General features: G+C 41.2%; 3 protein-coding genes across 4 annotated transcripts; 2 read left to right on the top strand and 1 right to left on the bottom strand.

The window, feature by feature from the left end:
- Nucleotide 1: 1 nt before the first annotated feature.
- On the bottom strand, nt 2–4,574 carry mastl (microtubule associated serine/threonine kinase-like). Its single transcript, XM_088321933.1, has 13 exons — nt 4,228–4,574; nt 4,027–4,164; nt 3,817–3,956; nt 3,655–3,743; nt 3,473–3,576; nt 3,254–3,401; nt 2,800–2,948; nt 2,336–2,733; nt 1,884–2,199; nt 1,667–1,808; nt 883–996; nt 723–824; nt 2–483 (listed from the first exon to the last, which is right to left on the bottom strand). The coding sequence occupies exons 1-13, from the start codon at nt 4,393–4,395 to the stop codon at nt 326–328; spliced, it is 2,166 nt and encodes a 721-aa protein (XP_088178059.1). The 5' UTR covers nt 4,396–4,574; the 3' UTR covers nt 2–325.
- A 577-nt stretch (nt 4,575–5,151) lies between these two features.
- On the top strand, nt 5,152–12,546 carry LOC148348186 (ATP-dependent zinc metalloprotease YME1L1-like). 2 transcript variants are annotated; one of them, XM_088321935.1, is made up of 18 exons: nt 5,152–5,351; nt 5,864–5,983; nt 6,109–6,277; nt 6,360–6,455; nt 6,545–6,654; nt 7,530–7,680; nt 7,758–7,841; nt 8,133–8,306; nt 8,366–8,518; nt 8,585–8,717; nt 8,792–8,854; nt 8,936–9,048; nt 9,739–9,894; nt 9,971–10,122; nt 10,220–10,346; nt 10,418–10,491; nt 10,585–10,671; nt 12,056–12,546. In XM_088321935.1, the coding sequence occupies exons 1-18, from the start codon at nt 5,319–5,321 to the stop codon at nt 12,194–12,196; spliced, it is 2,136 nt and encodes a 711-aa protein (XP_088178061.1). In that variant the 5' UTR covers nt 5,152–5,318; the 3' UTR covers nt 12,197–12,546. The 2 variants fall into 2 exon arrangements, with proteins under 2 accessions (XP_088178061.1, XP_088178060.1); XM_088321934.1 differs by having other exon boundaries at nt 7,758–7,865.
- Nucleotides 12,547–12,743: 197 nt separating this feature from the next.
- Nucleotides 12,744–21,756, top strand: pks1 (polyketide synthase 1). Its single transcript, XM_088322856.1, has 6 exons — nt 12,744–12,798; nt 13,155–13,308; nt 13,447–13,607; nt 13,680–13,883; nt 16,005–16,186; nt 16,363–21,756. The coding sequence occupies exons 1-6, from the start codon at nt 12,744–12,746 to the stop codon at nt 21,754–21,756; spliced, it is 6,150 nt and encodes a 2,049-aa protein (XP_088178982.1).
- Nucleotides 21,757–21,882: the final 126 nt, after the last annotated feature.

Below are 21,882 nucleotides of genomic sequence, written 5' to 3'. Positions count from 1 at the left end.
CTTTTACTTATCTTTGACCCAGAAAAGGGCCAGCTTTTGGTTACAAACACATTTTATTGCTTTTATTTAAATTCATTACATAAAAGCAGCAGGTTTGTTTTTGGAAGCAACTTTCACACGTGACACAAAAATACTGAATTAATAAATATATTAGCGTTCTTGATGCAGTTGATCAGGAAGTGCCAAACCTTAAAACAATGCCTTAGGGAACAACTTTTTAAATCAAATCCCACCAAAAAACGACATTAGAACTTTGACATAAAAAGATAATACTTCCATCAAATGAGTAGAGATTGCACATAAGTTCTTTAGTACTATGTCGTGCCTATAAACTACAGTTGGACACAACTATGTGCTGCGCATTGTTTCTGGCCTCGAAGTAGGACGTGTCCGTCTCATCCTCTGGCTGTGGGATGAACGGCATAGGTTGAGTGTGAAGATTTTCCCAGTCACAGCCCTCAAATAGTGAGTGTGACTTCAGCTCTGTTGGAACGAGAACAAATTTGGATGAGGTGACAAAGCATTTTTATCTAAATCGATTTCACACAAATCTAAACTTTAACCAATTTATATATAGATGCCACAACATGGCAGCAAAATATCTTTTAAGTGACTTGATTCTGCCAGATGGCAGGAAAGCACTACTTTTGACCAAACCCATCTCTATTCACTTCCCTGTTTGACATCTATGAATTTGAGAAGCATCCAAAAGTAATTCTTACCTTTAAGTCCTGCCCTCTTGGTCTTATCCATGGTCAGAAGAATTTCAATAGTGTTCCTAGAATCGTTCGACAGCTCCTCTTCTCCTTCAGGCCAGGGAATGTCTTTAAAAAAATTATTATTGAGCGTGATTCCTCTGACTCGATAAACCACTGCACTCACCTCTGTTAAGAATATTCTGGAAAACCAGTTGCGGGGTCTCGTCATTGAAGGGAGGCACGCCGGTGAGGAACTCAAACAGACATACGCCCAGCGCCCACCAATCAACCATGCAGTCTGAAAATTCCATTTGAAAATACTGAATGGCAGACATTTGTAAAACGGGGGTTAAAATTACTGTCTCGGCGTTCCCTGCTGCATTTAAGTCCTGCCCAAAAAGCCAAACATTTAACAGCTGATAGTCACACAACAGAATAAAAAATTGTGTTTTCTACCAGTGGCTAAATGTTTCGAACATTTAAAACTATATACAACCACCAAATGAGTGGAAATAGCATTGACTTGCAAATTTATTAGTTTTTAGGGTGCTCATCAGGTTAGAAGATTTACAGTATACAGCCCAGCCATTTGCAACCTGCCAAAGCCTGCCTGAAAATTACAGGGGGAAAATTAGTTTGCGCCTTGGCAAGCCCTGTGGGGACGATGGCACATGCGAGCACGTTTTGGCACTTACCACACTGACACATATCTGAAACTCACAAAAAAGTTCAACGAGCTCAGTGAACATCTAAATCATAGATTTGTATCAAGTTGAAGAAAATATCAAATCAAACAATTTTTGCAATTTTTTCCTATTGTGCTGCTCATTCTGATATGCAAGACATGACCACATAGGGGCAACTTAATACAAATACAAGACTTGCACTTATTACTATATTATTATGTTCGAACTAAAGTTAGTATCTACACTAGAATTCATTTCAAAAAACGTTTTATTTGTTCTTACCGTGAGGAATCCGTAAGAGTAGTTCTGGGGCCAAATAATCAGGGGTCCCTAAAATGGGTGCACCCTCCACAGGTACAGGACCCCGTCGCACACTTTTCGGAGTCCGGAAGGGGGTGTGTGAAGTAGAAATTGTTTGGGGTGTCTAAAATCATGATAAATATAATTTCAACAGAAATTTGCAGAGTCAAAAAGTTCAAATCAGTATTAGATTCTGCACCTGGAAAAGCGAGCTTCCCGAACTAGTCCTCTTCTGGATGGGTGTTGCGGGGCAAATGGCGGGCGAGAATGCATCCAAAGCAGAGCCGACGCTCAGCCGCGATGCATTGGAGCGGTTGATGGAGCTGCAGTAGCTCCGGAACGCCACCACGTTCTTGGGCCGCAGGAAGGAGCACTCGGGCCCGCCGGAGAACGACTCTGCACACTCCCGGGCTTGAGGCGAGATGCCAGGTTCAGACACTCTGAGGGTGTCGACGGTTATCGATGTCTCCAGCACAGAAACGTCAGATTCCAGACTTAGACTCCGGCAAACCCCGCTGCAGAGAGATCGGTAAGGGTTTAATGTTATATGGCGCTTTGGGGCAGGGGAACTATGTTGAGGTTGTTTCATGGCACTTCATATTAGTTCCTTTGGATTTTAAATTATAGCCAATGTATGTTTAATATAATTACCTGTTTAGCTGTGACGTGAAGCTACATTCCAACAACTCCATGCGCTCCAAGTCTTCTATAGCTCCAGCTGTCCTTTGCATTTCACAAAACAGGCTCTTGGCTACAGGAACGGGACTGGAGCGCCTGGGGACAGCAGCGCCGTTCGCTCCAGTGATGGTGAGCTCCACTTTAGAGAAGGCTGCCGTGAGTCCCGTGTGAGCAGCGGAACATTTGTAGTCCTTAGCGATCCTCTTAGACAGGCTCTCCACAGCTTCCGGGCTCACCTGCACGTCGGAAAACGGTCGTTTGGTGGACAACAGGGGGTCTCTGGGACCAATTTCTGGCTGAGCGCATGAATCCGGCTTAACTGGGCAATCTGAATGTCCTTTTTCCTTCTGACTATTTGGCTCATTTTCTTTCTAGAAAACAAAGTCAATTATATTTCACATTTTTGCAGTGTTGACTACATGATCGAAATATCTGACCTGCTCAAATTCCCACAGAGGACTAACACCTGCCTCTGTGTCAGTGGTGCTGCCAGCACTCATCGTCTCAAAACGCTTCCTAGTTTTCATCAGGGCCGATTTCAGGTTGACCGGACGGTTGTTTGGACTGAAAACAAAGCTGTGTGGCCCTGTGAACATGTAAATATAATTGTGAAAATACCAATCATTTAGACCAGCCTCAAACATCATCAGGGGACAAAAATAAATAAACTAGACTGTGAACAGCCATTTCAAAGTTTTCCTTTCTGCTGCCTTGCTCACAACATACAAAATTGTGATGAAAGCTTTTATTTCAGATTTTTTTTTCTGTAGGTTTTCCCAACTTTAGCTGTGGTGTAGCTAGAACAGGAGAGGTCATCAGAGATGAACAGGAGTGGATTCCATCCACGGGGTCCCCATTAATAATGAAAATGATGAAAAATGGGAGCAGCACCTTTCTTTGAGGTATGGTGCGTCGGTGAGCTCATAGACTCCTTTGTAATCACTGAAGGGGAACCCTGGAAGTTATTCTTCCTCATCATTCTGCCGCACGACACAGCAGAAGTGCTGCAGTGACGTTTGTTTTCTGCTGCTGGCGTGTTCTACATTAAAAGCAACAATAAGTAATGAAACGAACAACCATGACCTTAAAGGAAAAAAAAAATCTACTCACAAAACCAATTGAGCTTATCAAGGACATAACTTGACCAGGCGTGCGGGAGTAATTTGTACGTTTGACAACCGACGGCGTGTTGAGGATGTCTGTAAGTTGCAGTTCTTGGGAAAAAAAATAAACCATTTATCTCAATATCATACTTTCCATATATTGTGTGACATAGTTTTATGGCAACTTACCCCTATCTAGCTTCACCTTGGAAAGCCCAAAGTCAGTTAGCTTAATGTGCCCTTCGTTGGAAATGAGCATGTTGTCTGGCTTTAAATCCCTAAAAAGAAAATGTCATAGGACATTGTAGAAACACTACACACCAGCCTCTCTCGGGTTGAACTCGTTCGAACCTGTGGATAATGCCATGTCGGTGGAGATAATCCAAAGCAAGGGCGACTTCTGAGATATATTTGACAGCCATGTCCTGGTCAAAATATCCACAAATGTGCAGGAGAGACTTCACATCCCCTCCAATGAGATACTCCATCACCTTCATTGGGAAAAAAACAAATTAAGAGTCACCCTGACATGTCAGAATCATTTAATTGATTTTGACTTACCAGGTAAATCTTTGTGTCTGTCTGAAGAGAATAAAACAGGTGAACCACGAAAGGACTTTTGCTCAAAGCCAGTGCATCTCTTTCTGCTTTTATTTGGCCAGTCATATTTTTGTCGACCATGTCTGCTTTATTCATGGCCTAAAACAATTGACAACGTCACTGTGTTAGCTTTCAATGCAGTGCATCCAAATATCTACTCACCTTGATTGCATATAATCGGGAATTGCATTTCTTCCGCGCAAGATATACTTTTCCAAAAGCACCGCGGCTGATTGGTTTCAATGTGACAAAATCTTCAATCTTCGGAAGTTTAATAGATACCAAAACTCTAGAAACAGGAGAAGATTTTTGCTTTCCCTCAACGTCCATCGTGTTAGTTTAGAACCTTGCACGTGCGGTCGCCAACAACTATCCTAAGATAAAAAAATGCATATTAAACTAACAGTTGAGGTTTGTTTTGAAATTTGAATTCAGTTCCGTTCTCATTCGGGGTCCTCTGACTTTGTTAAGGTAAACAACGATGTGCCTGTTCATAAAGCTTACTGCGATTGTTTTGCTTTCAAATGATCACCGGCACTGCCGTTATCACTGTTATAGTCAGTAATTGAAATTAAAAAGCCGTATACATGTATTACTACAGCTATATTTGTTTTGCATATTATTCTGATATACTATAATCACAGAAATGATCGCTTTATCTGATCAACATCAAGAAAATAAATATTGCTTCTTTCAAACAGAGGCACAAAAAAAGTGTTTGATATTTTAAAATGTAGTCGTTTTTTTACAGCCAACAATTTGAACTAAAACAATGTTGCACAAGTCCGAAATCGTTTTACGTCATTTTATAGTCTTTTGACTGGTAAATGACAGTGAGATCGAATGTATGGAACAGTATTGTAATGAACTTCTAAAAAAATAAATTTAAATCACATTAAAAATGTAGTTCTGTACCGATAATAATTCAATTTCATTAACTATGTTAAATTGTTGTTCAAAAAACCATTAGTGGTTATGTTTCCCTCCTTTCACATGTGGATGAATTTTAAAATGTATATCATTTTATTAGTATGTGAAAATTTGAGTTAGAATCGGTCTTTCTTTGTACGGCTTTTCAAATCAATCGACGTCATTATGTAGTTCGTTTCAGCGGCGGATGTCAATGGCTGGCGAAAGTTGTTGTGCAAGAAGAAAAACAAGGACACCAACCCAGGATTACGTGTTAGTTTAGAGCACTCAGAGACGTTCTGTTATACTTTTTCTCTCTGTGTTTGTGTATTACTTCACCCAGAATGTTTTCCCCGTCGTCATTTCAACCACAGCAGGTAAGCTATTGGCTCATTTTTACTGGCTAGCTAGCTGGCTATTATTAATCAACAGTTGAATTAGATGTGTAATTTTCACAGAGGTGGCCCCAAGTTTTTAAGTAAATTGTTTACTTGAGTAAGCCTTCTTCTTTTTATTTTATCCCGTTGGACCGCTAATGTTTCCCCAGCTTTCCAAAAACGTGGCAAATGTGCCACCGCGAACCACGTCACCTCGCTTTTACTCTTTGCAAAATTTGAAAATCGGATTTCTTATTTTTGACCTGCCAAGGTTACTGAAACGGGACAGTTGGCCAGTAAAATGACGGTCGCTGACTTGAAGGTTACATAACTCATACGTGGTGGGAGTCAAATGTAAACTTCATTCACGAGGGGCAATTATACAATATATTCATAATCAGAGATGCAATTACTTGTGTAAAGAAAAAAAACCCTGGTTATCAAATATCAGGTGACATGGGGTTATTCGACAAGACATTGATGTGTGCCATTTTATTTGCCCTCCCCACTAGATGACTGCGCCCCTCAACCAGCTGATTAGTGCCCTCCACTCACTGATGAACACAACCTCAGCATCAGTGCAGACCCTACACAAAGACTTGAACCCAGAGTTCACTTCACATGCAAAAGAAGTGAGTTTTATTTTGCTCATCTCAACATGCAAAAACTGTCTCCTTTCGTGCTCCAAGCATAACACATTGTTGTGCCGTATGAGTGTTATTTAATTCGAAAGAAAGAAATGTCCCTCTCATTGCAGCATAGCGTGAGTCTACGTGATCTGGGCCTGTCAGACATCCGAGTTAGACACCTTAATGAGGTGTTGGACAGATTGCTACCCACGGTGGGCCCAGAGGAGCCTCCAATGTTCCCTTCGTTGTGGAGGACCAGCCATGTTTCCAATCACAGCTTCTTTTATAACAAGCATGGTCTGTAACTCAGTTCTGCCTAACTGACCTTCTTGGGCTCTCTTTTTTCACGTATAACAAGTGAATGATGGTTTTGTGGCAGGGTTTGCACACAAAAGGCTTTTCGGCTCCCCAATATTTTACAGACAACACCACAGACCTCTACAAGATACTTGCTCTGAGCTTCGTTTTTTACCATGTAAGTATTGGTGAGTTTAATGTAAGTATTGATGAGTTTAAAAACAAAAAAAAATTAATGATAATATATGTATTTGTGGCTTCCTTCAGTGTGGCTTCAGAGTCGTGGTTTTAAAACTCTCAGAACGAAGAAGAGACGGGAGGCGTCTGTTGACGGTGCCCTGACTGAATTGGAGTCCTACACACCATCTTTCATGAAGGTCAGAATCAGAAATTTCTAAATAATTTTGGGGGGATTACCGTACTTTATCCTTCACAAAAATACATGCAAAAAATCCTTTTACACTGCCATTTACAGGGCAGGAGTGACAGGACTTGAAATCTGTTTTTTTGTTACTTTTATGGACAGTGCAGTCAGTCCCTGCCAGTTGGTTTAATTTAAAGCATCATTTAAATATCCAAGAACCAGGAATAAAATCTTTCACCTTTGGGAGAAATTCACCATTTTGATGTCAAAACGGGTGACCTAAGTTAATTGTATAGGTCCGAGGACAAAATATTTTATTGTGCGGTTTCACAGAGTGAATCAGGCGCCTGAGGTGGTGCGTTTGAATTCAAATCACTGTAGTCCGTGCAGTTAGGAGTACTGTATTTATTTATGTGTAATGCACATTAGATTTTATGTCATTATCACACTATTTTTATTCAAGGTACCAGAGAAAAATGTTCACGAATGGAGAAAAAAAGTCATCCTAAAAAGTATTAAAAAAAAAAAAAAAAACGCTAAAAAGCACAACAAGGAAAACATCTCTTTGGTGTATCTGAATTGGACTTTGAACAACATGAAATAAATACGTTGTAAATTTTATGTTGATATTGTGTTAATAGTTTTCAAATTATTTTAATCATGGTCAAAGTCAAATTAATGTTATACACATTTTTAAATTAAGATTTAGGGGTGCACATTATCTGAAAATATATGGTATTTCCTCCAAACCCCTCACCTTTTTAAGCGCTGACCAATTTTCATTTCTGAAGAACAGCTGAAATGTGCACCCATTATTACTTCATTTTTTACATTATTAGATTTGGGCCTCCTGATGGACAAAAAACTGATACTTTAGTGTCCTCATAGGGTTTGCTAATGAGGGAAAAAGGAGCAGATGCCCCGTCATTGGACCAACTCACTAAAAGTAAGAACCTTCCTCACAATCAAGAGGAGGCCTTCAAGTCAGGGTTCTCTGAAGGCTTCATGCGGTCGCAGGCCTTTACTCAGAAGACACAAGGTATGGAGGGAGCTCAATTTTCCAATGAAATGCCAGCATGTTTATTTAGTTATTTCGTTTGATTTTTTTTCTTCCAGATTCTTTGAGGAGAACCAGGTTGGTGCTATTGGTGCTTCTTCTGCTCGGCATTTATGGCCTATCCAAAGCCCCCTTCCTCTCTGGTAAAGGCTCCTTTTCTGATGCTGGTTTGTCCCTTCTTCTCTTCTCAAGTTCACAAATAAATAAGGATAGGCACTTAACAGACACTAAAGCGGTTTCATTTTTCAGGGAGGTGCTATCATTTTTTGTTTGCATATCTTTTCTGATTGATCTTTCAAGTTATAGTCAAACTTGAGTAACGAAATAGTCTAAAAATAGATTTTAAATTGTGCGTATTTAAAAAAAAAATCTTGATTATTTTTCCAATAATCGCCCAATCCTGCAAAACACTCAGAAGGTATGTGTTCTTGCAGTGAGGTTCCGAACCACATCGGGTCTGGACTCAGCCCTTGACCCCATACAGATGAAGAATGTGACCTTCGAGCATGTCAAAGGAGTGGAAGAGGCTAAGAACGAGCTTCAAGATGTTGTGGAATTCCTCCAGAACCCCAAAAAATTCACAGTTCTCGGAGGAAAACTCCCGAAAGGTATTCCACTGCTCCCCTTGTTGGTTAGGTTTTGTTGTTCTTAAAATATTTTCCTACAGGAATCCTCCTCGTTGGGCCACCTGGCACCGGAAAGACCCTGCTAGCCCGGGCAGTTGCCGGTGAGGCAGATGTGCCTTTTTACTACGCTTCTGGCTCAGAATTTGATGAGATGTTCGTTGGAGTTGGGGCCAGCCGCATCAGGAACCTCTTCAGTGAGTCTCAGGAAACGCTATCGATATTTGTGAGTATCCAACCATCTCTTAATTTTGTATTTACAGAGGAGGCCAAAGCCAGTGCACCTTGCGTCATTTTTATTGACGAGCTGGACAGTGTCGGTGGGAAGAGGATTGAGTCTCCAATGCATCCATACTCCAGACAAACCATCAACCAGCTGCTGGCTGAAATGGATGGGTTAGTCAGATCCTCCTTTTGAAGTTTTATTTCACACAAGTCCAATTAAATAGCTAGTTCTTTTTATTTAACAGATTCAAGCCAAATGAGGGCGTTATTGTTATTGGTGCTACCAACTTTGCAGAAGCTCTGGATAAGTACGTTTAATTTTAAAACTTTCATAACCAAACGCACGTGCAATAAGTGTAAAGGATTTTTTTCTCTCTGCCCTCCGTCAGCGCTCTAGTGCGCCCTGGCAGGTTTGACATGCAGGTAACGGTCCCTCGACCTGATGTTAAAGGTCGGACAGAGATCCTCAACTGGTACATGGCCAAGATCAAAGTGGACTCTGGTAGGTTTATTATACAAGATTGTTTTGGAATTAAATTTTAATAAATTGTTAATCATTGGATTTTTTTGTTTTGCCTGACTTAAATTTTCTGGTTTATAATCCAAATTTGAATTAGATTTTACAGAACTATCATGAACAAATACATTAAAACACATAGATACTTTTTTTTGTGAAGGAGGTTCAATTTGTGGTAAAAAAATGTTTTTTCCTTTTTTATTGAATGCAGCCAGAATTTCTTTAAAGGCGTTTTTAAAAAATCGCCTGTTTTTTGGTTTGTTTTAAGAAACATATAACAAGGGAATTAAAAAATATGTATTTTTCTTCATTTGTTTTTGTGAGGGCAGTAGGCCAATACTGTGTTTTCACCAGTGTGCTCTTTGCACAAATGGACTAGTTCCTATTTTAATTTATTTGTTTTCCCTTTTTGGGTGTTTCTATGTGTAGTTGACATTCCGGGATGTTGGATGGGGACAATAGGGCTGATTTTTTTTATTGTTCATTGACTGCTTTTATACAGAACTTTTAGTTGCATTTTGGTGTCTGAAAAGTTCTATTTAAATACATTTTGATTGCTTTGATCAGCACCTTTTTACATTCCTGATGTGTAATTGTGGTCCTGTGATGGCTCACAAATGAGTATCTGTTCTTCTCTTGTGAAGAGAACGCTCAAAACTCTCCGTTGTGTTGTAGCAGTGGAGCCTGAAATTATCGCCCGAGGCACGGTGGGTTTTTCAGGGGCGGAGTTAGAAAACCTGGTCAACCAGGCAGCCTTGAAGGCAGCAGTGGACGGTAAACAGATGGTCACCATGGAGGACTTGGAGTTCGCCAAAGATAAGATCCTCATGGGTGAGCAAGTGAGGACGCGAAACACGATAGGGGAAAAAAATGAGGTTCTAACAGGGAATCTCCTTGTTGATTGTAGGCCCCGAAAGGAGGAGTGTCGAGATTGACAAGAAGAACAAGACCATAACCGCCTATCATGAGTCGGGGCACGCTATTGTGGCTTACTACACCAAGGATGCCATGCCCATTAATAAAGCCACAATCATGCCACGAGGACCGACGCTTGGACATGTCAGTTGAAAATACAACAAAGTGGAACCTTGCGGTTTGAATATCCCCCTGATTTTTGTATCGTTTCATTTTATTTTCCCCTGTCAATGTCCCTCAGGTGTCCTTGCTACCAGAAAATGACCGCTGGAATGAGACTAGGTCGCAACTCTTAGCCCAGATGGACGTCAGCATGGGTGGTAGAGTGGCAGAGGAGCTCATCTTTGGAGATGATGACATCACCACAGGTGGCGTTACTGCAACAATAACAATCTTGCTGCTCTACATTTTTGGCGGCTCCAATGAATTCCCATTTCAGGTGCATCCAGCGACTTTGACGGGGCCACCAAAATTGCTAAGTTGATGGTGACAAGATTCGGCATGAGTGACAAGGTCCATTTTGCACCAGTGTGCATTTTCAGTAGCAGAAAATTAAGTAGATAGTTGGTATTTATGTAACTCATGTGCCCGTTTGGTTCAATCCAGCTTGGGGTAATGACCTATGGTGACGTGTCCAAACAGAGTCCTGAGACGCAAGCTGCCATTGAACAGGAAGTCAGGCTGCTGTTAAAGGTGTGTAGCCTGCATAATCTTATTGTGTAGATCCGGGATTCCCATACTTTTTCCGCATGTGAGCTACTTAGAAAATGGCCATGTCAAATTGATCCACCTACTAAAAATATGCAAAACATATATATATATATATTTTTAAAAAGTATTGTTTATTTGTACCATATATATTGATGCATTTTTCGTTACTACACGAGCCCACATTTTGCATTACAACTCCGTACATATTTTTGTCATTTCCTAACTTTAATCACTTACACTGAATGGAATCAGCCAGAGACACGTAGTCTGGACAGTAGCTGCAGATAGCCAGCCTCAAACACACTTCCAAATAACCATCAGTCATGGTGGAACAGTGTTTGAACGTAATAATCTTTATGTGGGAAAAGGCTGAATCACATAAGTGGAGTCAAATAATGCAGTCAAATAGATGGCACATTTCCTCATGTTTTGTTTCTTTTTCTCTGTAAGTCCCACAACTATCCATGAGAATGAGACTTCGGTGGTTGTCTTCGTTTTTCGTGGTCAGTTGTGAGAAAAATGACTTTTGTCCTGATAACTGATTTGAGTTCCTTCACCTTTGTCTTTCTCAGCTCGCTTTTATAAGTAAAATCGGTCTCTTAACTTTTATGAAGTTCGGAAATGCCGCTCCATATGTCCATTCTTTGGAATAGTAATGCTATACTGGCAGATCAGGCGAATGCATTTTTGATATGACATTGAGGAAAAAACAGCCCCCCTTCCATTCCATATGGAAATGATGGGTTTTTGGCTTCTCACCCAGTCTCGGGCCCCCACTCATTTTTATTATATTTAGAAGGAGTAAACTGAAGGCTAACTCAGCGACCCCATAGCATAGACTGTTTGGTAACTTAACATTGTATGCGCATGCGTGGTGACCCATGTGTCAGGAATGGATGGATGTCAACCTGGCTTCCCTTTAAGAGACATATTTCGTAGTGAGGTGATTATAGGCTGACTTTTTTTTTGGCCCCAGAGGGGCGTGTACTTTCTTCTACCATGAGAGGGGTGCCCCAGAAGTGGACGGGGCTGTTACCAGCCTGCTATTGCATTGATAGATAGATAGATAGATACTTTATTGCGCTGCTTCGGCGTTGCTGCAGCCATGCGGTAGCCATATTGTTCCTGGGAGGAGCACAATGACTCCTGTTTTTGCCGTGCGATGATCATTTAATCAACTTTCATTCCAACCAAACAAACGGCAAGTCCTTCATTCCCTCACAATTTACCCACAGTGGCGTTGCAATTGACTGGTTGATCGCGGTTAATGTATTGGGCACCCCTGGTATAGATAACCACATTCAAAGATGTACATTTTCCAAAACGTTTCCGTCCATTTTCTTTCTCTCTACATCCATACTTGCAGGACTCATATGAGCGGGCTAAGAGTCTCCTGAAGACCTACAAAAAGGAGCATGAAAAGCTCGCCAATGCCCTCCTCAGGTATGAGACTCTGGACGCCAAAGAAATCCAAATGGTGCTGGAAGGGAAACCACTGGACCACTAAGAAACCTTTCACCATCGTGTAATCTACAGGCCTCATGTTGTACACAATACAGTGAGGTGGCACTGTACATACTGTAACAACCTAGTATGCTGGAAGCTCTTTACAACTCTTCAGTTATTTTATTTTTATTTTTTAGAATTAACTCAATGAACTTTTGAGGCTTGACTAGACGTCAGGGTAACCTCGTTTCAAGGACAATCAACTATGAGATACCTGTACTTTGTATAGCCAGAATCATTTGTTGAGTCATATGTTAGAAGAGCTACTTATATTTATTGAAGTGTCCTACATTGTTTTCCCTCATTACGTTAAGTATGAGTTTCTCTAATAAAGGTCACTCTTTCTCCAAATGACAGTGCTCGTTCATTTTGATGTTAAAGTATCATCTTCTAAAGGTAATAGACTGTCACTATTGAACCTCTAACTAGTTCCATGGTCACAAAAGGGGGCATTGTAGTGTCGTTGGTTGCCCCTCCTCCTTTCAAGTGTTTAAATGTGGACACTGAGCTGACATGAAGACTGAAACGTCACAGAGAAAAAGAACACCATGGATGCAGAAGATGATGTTGCTGTCATTGGGATTGGATGCAACTTCCCTGGAGGTAGATTCTTTTGATTTCTATTTGAGCTATTTCAAATAAAAAAATTGTTTACTACTCTGATTTTTTTTTTAAATTACGTAATATTTACTGGCTCTGATAATGTTTAGGACGGGTTGTAGTTCAGTTAGCAATTTTCTTCAATATTCCCAAAAGCATTGTCTGACTTCCCCTAACATTTGCAAAATACTATCATGGTTTTCATTACTGAAGATGCTCCCCTGTGCAGGAGAATTACAATTTAAGAAGTGGAAACTTCCTTTCTATCCATAATATTTTTATAATATTTTCGACCATTTCTACTAAAGATATTAATATACATTTTGTCATACGTGACTTATCATTCCTGTGGATTTTAGGTGAGGGCTTGGATAATTTTTGGAGGGTACTGTCAGAGGGGGAAAACTGTGTTATGGACATTCCAGGCCAAAGATTTGATCGAAAATTCTGGTATGACCCCGATGCCAGCAAATCTGGAAAGACGCAAACAGCCAAAGCTGCTCTTCTGGAAGGGTAAGACGAATGAGTAATCAGATGATTTACATTTCTTTAATGTAAGTTTTTGAATGGTAATAATTTGAATATAGTTTGTGCCCTGGATTCACTCAATGATTTATTAATGTAAAATGATGAGCATCATGTGCTTTTTAGGATTAATCAGTTCGACCACAAATTTTTTGGCATTCCTGAGGCGGAGGCTGATGTCATGGACCCTCAGCACAAGCTGCTCCTTCAGTGCACTTTCAGAGCCTTGGAGGATGGCGGCATCGCCATGGAAAGTATCAGTGGAAGCACAACTGGAGTTTATATTGGTAATCTTATCATCGATTGTCCAGATGATTGTTTTTTTCCAAACATTCTTCACAGACCTGACTGTGTTGTAGGTTTAATGAATCGAGAGTACGAGTTGCTCAGGAATAACGACCCTTCCTCCATAAGTCACTATAACGCCACAGGGACCGCCATGAGCCTGGCAGCCAACAGGATCTCTTTTGTTTTCAATCTTACTGGGCCATCGTTTGTGTTGGACAGTGCATGTTCCTCATCCCTGGTGGCTCTGCATGTAGCATGTCAGGCAATAAGACAAGGTATAACATCTATGAATATTATACTTTTTTTACTATGTTTCCCTATGTTATATGTCGAAATGTCCTTGGGCAAGACACTGAATCCCTAATGCCCTCAATAAGAAGGCTGCATGTGGTGTGTGTGTGTGTGTGAATGGGTAAGTGTGAAGCACATTGTAAAGCGCTTCGGGAGGTCTTCATTGACTTGAAAAGTGCTATATAAATGCAGACCATTTACCATTTATTTTTCAGTCATATGTTTTGGAACAGGGTTCTCATGGATCCTTGAAAAGTCTTAAACGGTATTGAATTCATTATTCTAAAAATAAGGCCTTCGTTGGCATTAAAATGTCTTAGATCCAATTTTTGAAAGTCTCAAAAATGTGTACACATTAGTTTTATATTTGTTTGAACTAAAAACATTTAGTAATGTTTATCAAATTTCTTTTTTTTTTTTTAAATAATTCACAGAATTACTTTAAGGGCAACATGGCCTGACCACAATAACGCATGTCTTAGGTCTACCCCAGGGGTCAGCAACCTTTTCGGTGTGGAGTGCCAATTTCAAATTTCCTTGTATATAAAGTGTGACACACCAATGTCAATGACTCGCACAACAACTTTTTTTATATCCGACAGAGCTGTAATTTTACACCAGTCCCAATATACAACCTGGATACACATTGAAATAGTATAAATGACCAAATTATCTTCCACTATTCTTGTTCATCAATAAACTAAAAATTAATGTGAGCAACATGTGGAGAGGCCTGTAGACATCCATGGCTTCAACCTTTTACCACAAGAATCAACCATTCTTCATCATCAATGAACTACAATCTAAAACACTTGATATAGAGCGCTACCATACCATTTATCAATGAAATCTTATTCCTGAAAATATCAAAACTTGAAATAACAGCAACAAGGCAGAAGGCTACTTGAAAATAAGTGCAACAGAAATAACGGCTGATTTGGTCGCAGATATAAATGTTTTTATGTGCTTTGTTATACAGTGAGCAATGTGATAACTTGCTTCAGTGGTGGTGTTTTTAGCAGTAACAAAGGTTTTTTTAGGGTCTGTGTTTGTTTGCCTGGACACAGCGCGTTTTAATGTCTATGCCTTAAATTCATGTTTCATCTCGTCATGACGTTTAACACTTGATGTGCGAGGTACAACGCTCTCAAGACATGATGCACCAACAGCACAGTCATTTTTTTGCACAAGCCCCCTGTTGTCAGCCAAAGACAAGAGATTTTTTTCGCTGAAGGAGCTCTCATTATTTGGGGCGGCAGTAGCTCAGGAGGTAGAGCGCTCGTCTTGGGATCAAGAGATTGCAATTCGAATTCCGGCTCCTCCGTGTTACATGTCGAAGTGTCCTTGGGTAAGACACTGAACCTCTAATGCCCCCAATAAGCAGGTTGGTGCCTTGCATGGCCGCTATTGGTGTGTGAGTGTGTGTGAATGGGTAAATGTGAAGCACATTGTAAAGCGCTTTGGGAAGTCTTCATTCAAATGCAGATCATTTCATTATTTACTCATGTATCGCGCGCCGGTGTTTCTGTGGCTGGGTCAAAACACGGATTTCTCCTCTTCTGCGGGTCGCTGTGCAGACACACACTCGCACACGGAGCAGAAGTGGAAGGGCGCTATTGTAAAACCTGTAAACACCACGGCGCGCAACTGAAAATGTCTAAATTTTTAGGTAAAAATGCACATTTAAAAAAAAATTATCCTTATTATTTTGCCATGCACTCGTGTGCCACTGGCTAACCCTTCGCGTGCTACTGCTGGCACGCGTGTCATAGGTTGCCGATCCCTGGTCTACCCACACTACACACAGAAACTTGGGACAGAGACGTTTACTTTGGACCTTGCCCGGAAAGTGTACATTTAATGAGAAGTCTGTACGAGGCACTTTGTATTGTGTGCAAGAAATATTTGGGTTTTTTTGCCCGTTTTTACGTTAGAATTGTCGTTTTTCTGTCGATTTAGTCTTAAATTTGATTTCAAATGGCATTTTAAAAAGTCTTGAATTTAACTTGACTTAAGCTGCAGGAACCCTGTATAAAAGACATTTTAACAGTTCATACTGATTTCTGATTTTTGGGAATAAGTACTTCCTCCACTTATCTCACCAGGGGATTGTGAGATGGCACTATGCGGGGGAGTCAACTGCATCTTGGAGCCCCGAGTGTTTGTGGCCCTCAGCAAGGCCAGGATGATTTCGCCTGAGGGCACGAGCAAGCCTTTCTCATCCCGAGCAGACGGCTACGGCCGAGGCGAAGGCTGTGGTGTCGTTCTTCTCAAGCCCCTTAAAAATGTAAGTTTTCAAACTGTCCCTTTTTCATTACTTGTTAATTTAGCTTGTCAAAAATGTTAAAATATTAGGGTTAAAGACCCTTCATTTGTGTCTTTCGTCAGTGCCAACTGTGTTCTTCCCCCTGGGAGTTTTGTCAATAAAGGAAGATCTAGTATTCGGCATTGTTTAATTTACAGGCGTTACAAGACTACAACAAAATCTGGGGAATCATCACCAAAACTGCCGTCAATCAAGATGGCCGTTCTGTAAACCCAATTACCAAACCATCCTTGCATCAACAAGAAGCGCTGCTGCAACAAATATACTCTGAACAAGACCTTGCCGATGTTCAGTACATTGAAACTCATGGGACTGGAACACCCGTTGGAGATCTGACGGAGGCAGCTAGCATATCCAACGTGGTTGCCACCTCCAAATGTGGTAGTACAGAAAATTTGAGGATAGGGTCTGTTAAAGGAAATATCGGACACACGGAATCCGCGGCTGGGTTGGCTGGACTTATTAAGGTTCTACTCATGATGAAACATCAGACTATCGTTCCTTCTCTTTTCTACTCCAAAGACTTTTCTAGCATCGATACTGAAGTCATGCGAATTAGTATTCCAACAAAAATCGAAAGGTGGGAGTCGAGTGAATCGTCGACACGTTTGGCTGGGATTAACAGCTTTGGCTTTGGAGGCACAAATGCACATGTAATTGTAAGAGAGTGTAAACCATCCGCAAGTCCTGCGTGTATTGTAAAGGAAGTCCCAATGATTTTTGTCATTTCTGCAGCTTCTGAGAAATCCTTAATCCAATCGCTTACTGATACCCACAAAAAACTTCTCACTGGGCAAGTGGCTGAAATGCGGGCATTATCCTACACCTCAGCTTGTGGACGAAGCCACAAGAAGCACAAGTACCGACTCACTTTTGTCGTGTCATCGCTTTCAGATTTCCAGAAGCAGCTGACCTCTTCTTTGAAAGCCACTGTGGCATTGACAAAGGAAAACATTCAGGTGGTGTTTGTGTTTAGTGGAAATGGTGTTTCCTTCCCAGGCATGTGCCAGCAGCTCTTTTGCACAGTTCCTCTTTTCAAAGACAAGGTGCGAGAGGTGGAGGTCCTCTTTCAGGAGAAGAACAGAAATATTAGAATCAGTCAGTTGCTTACTGGAGAGTGTGAGACAGATGACCTGAGACAGCCTCACGTGGTCCAGCCTTTACTTTTTTCTATTCAGGTGGCCATAGCAGCTCTTCTGAAGCACTGGGGCATCAAACCTGATACGGTGCTAGGACACTCCCTTGGTGAGGTTGCAGCTGCTTATTGCTCAGGTCTTCTGTCCTTAGAAGAAAGTGTCAATGTGGTGTACCACCGCAGCGTCCTTCAAAGTCGGGCCACCGTTGGAAAGATGCTTGTGGTGGGCAACATTCGTGTAGAAAAAGTGCTGCCAATCCTTCAGGACTACTCAAAGAGTGTTTGCGTAGCTGCATTCAACAGCCCGCAGTCTTGCACTTTGTCAGGGGATGAGGACACTGTTGATATCCTCCACGACAAACTCAGCAGAATGTACGTTGAGGAGGATATATTTCTCCATATTTTAGATGTTCCGGCCGCTTACCACAGTCATCTAATGGATCCCATTCTCGAAGATTTACAGCAGGATTTAAAATCACCGACTGTGAACAAAATGGATTGCAAGTTATTTTCCACTGTCACAGGTGAGAAGTATGTGTGTGGTGACTTTGAAAGTAGTCGCTACTGGGCAAGGAACATTAGAGAACCCGTTTTGTTTGAGCAAACCCTGTGTGCTGTCGTAGAAGATGAGCAGTCAAGGAGAAACATCATCTTTGTTGAGATTGGACCTCGCATGGCTCTTCAAAGACACATTCTTGAAACTCTAGGAAATGACATTATTGTTCTTTCTGCTGTTCAACCACAGAAGGAGTATGAAACCATGTTATCAACAGTAGGGAAATTATTTCAACTCGGTGTCAATGTGAACTGGCATGAACTCTTTGAAGGTTATGAAACTCCTCCTACAACATTCCCAGTATATCATTTTGACTACTTGAAAAAAGAGGTGTACTTTGAGGATGTCAGAAACGGAAATGATGCATCTTCTTCTATTCATCCGCTAATCTCCCAAATATGGAAGAACAATAAGGAGTATGTATGCAATCTCACTGTGGAGACTGTACCATATTTATGGGAGCACAAACACAACGGCATTGTGATAGTTCCTGGGGCTTTCTACGTGGAGTTGGCTTTAGCTTCAATTATGGCCCATTTGAAACCAAAAAAACCCATTTCCTTCCTTCAGCTCGGTGTGACTTTTCGTAATCTGCTTAGCCCTCAAAATCACCAATTGAAAGTGAGGATTGACGAAACTAATTTTACAATAAGTTCCCTTGCTGCAACTCATGCCTCAGGTACCTTCAGGTACAAAAATGAACCTGCAGCGTTTGAGGAACCAAATATTTGTTTAGAGCAAATCTTTCAAAGGTGCACTTTGACTGTAAAAAACGCAGAATTTTATTCCATTCTTTTAAGAGTGGGATTTGATTATGGGTCTGTTTTCCGACAGTTGGACAACGTGCATTTTGGTGATGAATTTAAAGAGGCTGTAACGGCAGTTCGAACCCCAAAAGAACTCTTGAACCATCTTCACGACTACTTCATCCATCCTGTCCTGTTGGACTATTTCTTGCAAATGACTGCTGTCATAGCCACGAGGCAACTTTCACCTAAGCAAGGATTTCCCTCTGCAATAGGCAGCGTCGTTATTGCGGGACCACCACAAGAGGAGATGTTTATTTACATGCGTGCAACTGAAGAGAAGCCAGACTTTTTAAAATTGTGTGGTTGCTTTGCTACCAAGGACGGCTTGGTACTGGTGGAACTTCGGGAGGTATGCATAACATTTTTAGGTAGTTCTTCTTTGGAATCTGTGTTTTTCCACAATGAAATCATTCCCATCACTAACAAGATCAATTGCGACAAACAGATTAAGGTGTTAATGTTTGCGGATAACCTGGGCATAGCTGAAGCTCTCGGACCATACTTGCACCCGCTATCATCTTTGGTAGAGGACAGAAAGCACTGGTCACCAGACATTTTCAGCAGCAACTTGAGAGATGTTCTCTTCATTTGGGCTGCAGAAGATCTTAGTCACTTATCAAACGAAAGAACACTTGATTGCTTGGTGGATTGTTGCGAGTCATTCCGCCAGGTTGTTTTAGCTTTGAAGCAGAGCCAACATCCCTACACTGTACGTGTTATAACTTACAGGTCTTCAGAGATTACTGTTGACTGTGTGAGTTCTGGTTTTGTGCTCTCGGGTATAATGAGGGCTTGTGCAGCTGAGATACCAGGTATCTGTTTTCAGCTCATCGACCTGATGTCTTTAACCAAAACAGACATTGAATCTTTAGTTGGTGTTATTAATTCTTGCAAACAACCCGAAATCATTGTTGGGCAAGGACGGGTTTTGACAACACGGATAACACATACACACTTAACAGACAGGGTATCATTTGAGGAGGAAGTACAATCAGTGAGAGATTTTGTTTTGACGACTAGTCATCCCTACAGAATGGAAAATTTGCATGCTATTTCCAGTGAAATATTTCCCTGCACAGTTCCGGGTGAATCAGTTAAGGTTCAACTAACAAATATTTGTGTCCATTCCTCAGATTACTTCCCTGTGTCACTTTCACACCTGAATTTTGGAAAAACCTTTTATTGGAACAATCATACTGCACACTTTCACACCCTGCTAGCTCTTGACTTTAGTGGCATTGTGACTGCTGTCGGAAAAGAAGTTTGTCACCTACGAGTGGGCGACCACATCACTGCATGTTACCCATCTACAACAGCTTCTACTGTCGTTATTCCGGCTTCTGTGTGCTATGACACCAGAACATTTATGTTCCTAGAAGAATGTCCCTGCATGTCCTACTTCATCCTGGCATGGACAATCCTTGAACGCACTCTTCCTGCTATGAAGCCACAACAACGGAAGAAAATGGCCATCATCACTCCAGATTTAGCTTCTGTTTTGGTGAAAATACTAGCATTGACGGCAAGTAAGTCAGGCTGGCATGTGTCATGTTTGCCTTGTTTGTCAAATCAAGATCCAAATAAAGATGCATATAAAGCCCTAATCTTCCTTCCCCCGTATGACAACTGTAGGCAAGATTTGAGTGAAAATGATATAAATGAACAACATGTTGTGTTTGTTTGTGGAACTGAACAGACACACCCGTGTTGGACTAACAGGTTTGTGCGCAGAAGCCACCTCATACAGGTTCTGCTTATGACTTGTGTTCTTCAAAGGTTTAACCTCAAAGCGCAAGGCAGGTACATCTCAAAGTGGCTCACGACTCTTGGATTTGATCGAAAGTTTTTGCCTGTTAAAAAGGAAATCTTTCCGATATCAAACACAAAAGAAGTTCATCCTAATGAATCTTATTTTAACTCCAAGACTGTGAGACAAATAGTTTTAGATCAAAAAACACCCAATTCCCAATTGTCACAAATTAGCAAACCAAGACAACTCTTTAAAAAACATAGTACTTACATCGTAACTGGTGGACTCACAGGTTTGGGTTTTGAGACTGTCAAATTCATTGCCACCAATGGAGGGGGTTGTATTGTGACACTGTCTCGAGGCGTGCCGACTCCTGAAACGCGATCAGAACTGGATTACATCCGTAAGAGGTTTGGTGTCACAATCTTGGTCTTTCAGTGTGATGTTTCTGTTCTTCAGCAAGTGGTGGAAGCCATCTCAAAGACCGAACAGGGATTGACTGATTGCCCCATCAAAGGAGTTTTTCACAGTGCCGCGGTGCTTCATGACGCCCCCTTAGAAATGCTCAATGCAACCCTTATACAGAAGGTTTTGCAACCCAAAGTGAGCGGTGCCCTAAACCTTCACAATGCTCTGCTTCATAAGAAGCTCGATTTCTTTGTATGCTATTCTTCCATCTCATCTCTTTTGGGCAATGAAGCGCAGTCCAACTACGCGGCAGCCAACTCATTCCTTGACAACTTTTGCTTTTATCGGAGAAACCTCGGTCTGGCTGGACAATCCATCAACTGGGGTCCTTTAAACCTTGGCCTCCTTTTCAAAGAAAAACACATTCAGAAGCACCTGGAGAACAAAGGGTTGATGGTCATGGACGTGGCGGAGGTGCACGAAGCTTTTGCCAAGGTTCTCTTCAGCAACAAACCTCAGCAGATCGTTTGCAAGTTCAACTTTAAAAACAAATCCCTTAGGGAACGTCTATCACTCTTTATGGAGGCAAAACAGAAGAACAACGGGGTCGCTGAGCCACCAGTTCCAAAGGCTTCTTTTCCTCACGAAATTGTGAGAAAGATCATTTGTGATATTAGCAATTTCAGGGAGGATGAGTTCGATGGAACGGCCACACTGCTTGCACTGGGCGTCGACTCCATGTTGGCTTTGACCCTTCAGAATAAAATATTTCGAGAAACTGGTGTGAATATACCCATGGTGAGGATAATTGACCCAAACATGACCATTTCCATTTTGGAAAGTTTTGTGACCAACTATAATCAAAATTCTTGAAGATTTAGAATAATAGTCAATGTAAAATGTAGTTAAAATTGTTTACAACAAAATCCAACAACAATGTCCTCCATATTGGAATTCAAAAATGTTTAGCATGCAACAATAAAGACTTCAAAGTTGTTC

The sequence above is a fragment of the Urocampus carinirostris genome, chromosome 18 (assembly GCF_059441175.1).
Source record: "Urocampus carinirostris isolate Australia breed hairy pipefish chromosome 18, RoL_Ucar_1.0, whole genome shotgun sequence".
Lineage (NCBI taxonomy): Eukaryota > Metazoa > Chordata > Actinopteri > Syngnathiformes > Syngnathidae > Urocampus > Urocampus carinirostris.
Note: the sequence above shows the minus strand (reverse complement) of the source record. Positions and strands in the feature narration are given on the sequence as shown.

Bases quoted from the DNA above. Each gene is read 5' to 3' on its own strand.
- pks1 (XM_088322856.1), top strand. From the start codon at position 12,744: ATGGATGCAGAAGATGATGTTGCTGTCATTGGGATTGGATGCAACTTC. The intron at 12,799-13,154 runs GTAGATTCTTTT...TGTGGATTTTAG, and splicing joins TGGATGCAACTTCCCTGGAG to GTGAGGGCTTGGATAATTTT. The intron at 13,884-16,004 runs GTATAACATCTA...TTATCTCACCAG, and splicing joins ATGTCAGGCAATAAGACAAG to GGGATTGTGAGATGGCACTA.
- mastl (XM_088321933.1), bottom strand. From the start codon at position 4,395: ATGGACGTTGAGGGAAAGCAAAAATCTTCTCCTGTTTCTAGAGTTTTG. The intron at 2,734-2,799 runs GTCAGATATTTC...TTTGTTTTCTAG, and splicing joins CTCTGTGGGAATTTGAGCAG to AAAGAAAATGAGCCAAATAG. The intron at 1,809-1,883 runs GTGCAGAATCTA...TCATGATTTTAG, and splicing joins CGGGAAGCTCGCTTTTCCAG to ACACCCCAAACAATTTCTAC.
- LOC148348186 (XM_088321934.1), top strand. From the start codon at position 5,319: ATGTTTTCCCCGTCGTCATTTCAACCACAGCAG. The intron at 5,352-5,863 runs GTAAGCTATTGG...CCTCCCCACTAG, and splicing joins CGTCATTTCAACCACAGCAG to ATGACTGCGCCCCTCAACCA. The intron at 10,347-10,417 runs GTGGCGTTACTG...TTCCCATTTCAG, and splicing joins AGATGATGACATCACCACAG to GTGCATCCAGCGACTTTGAC.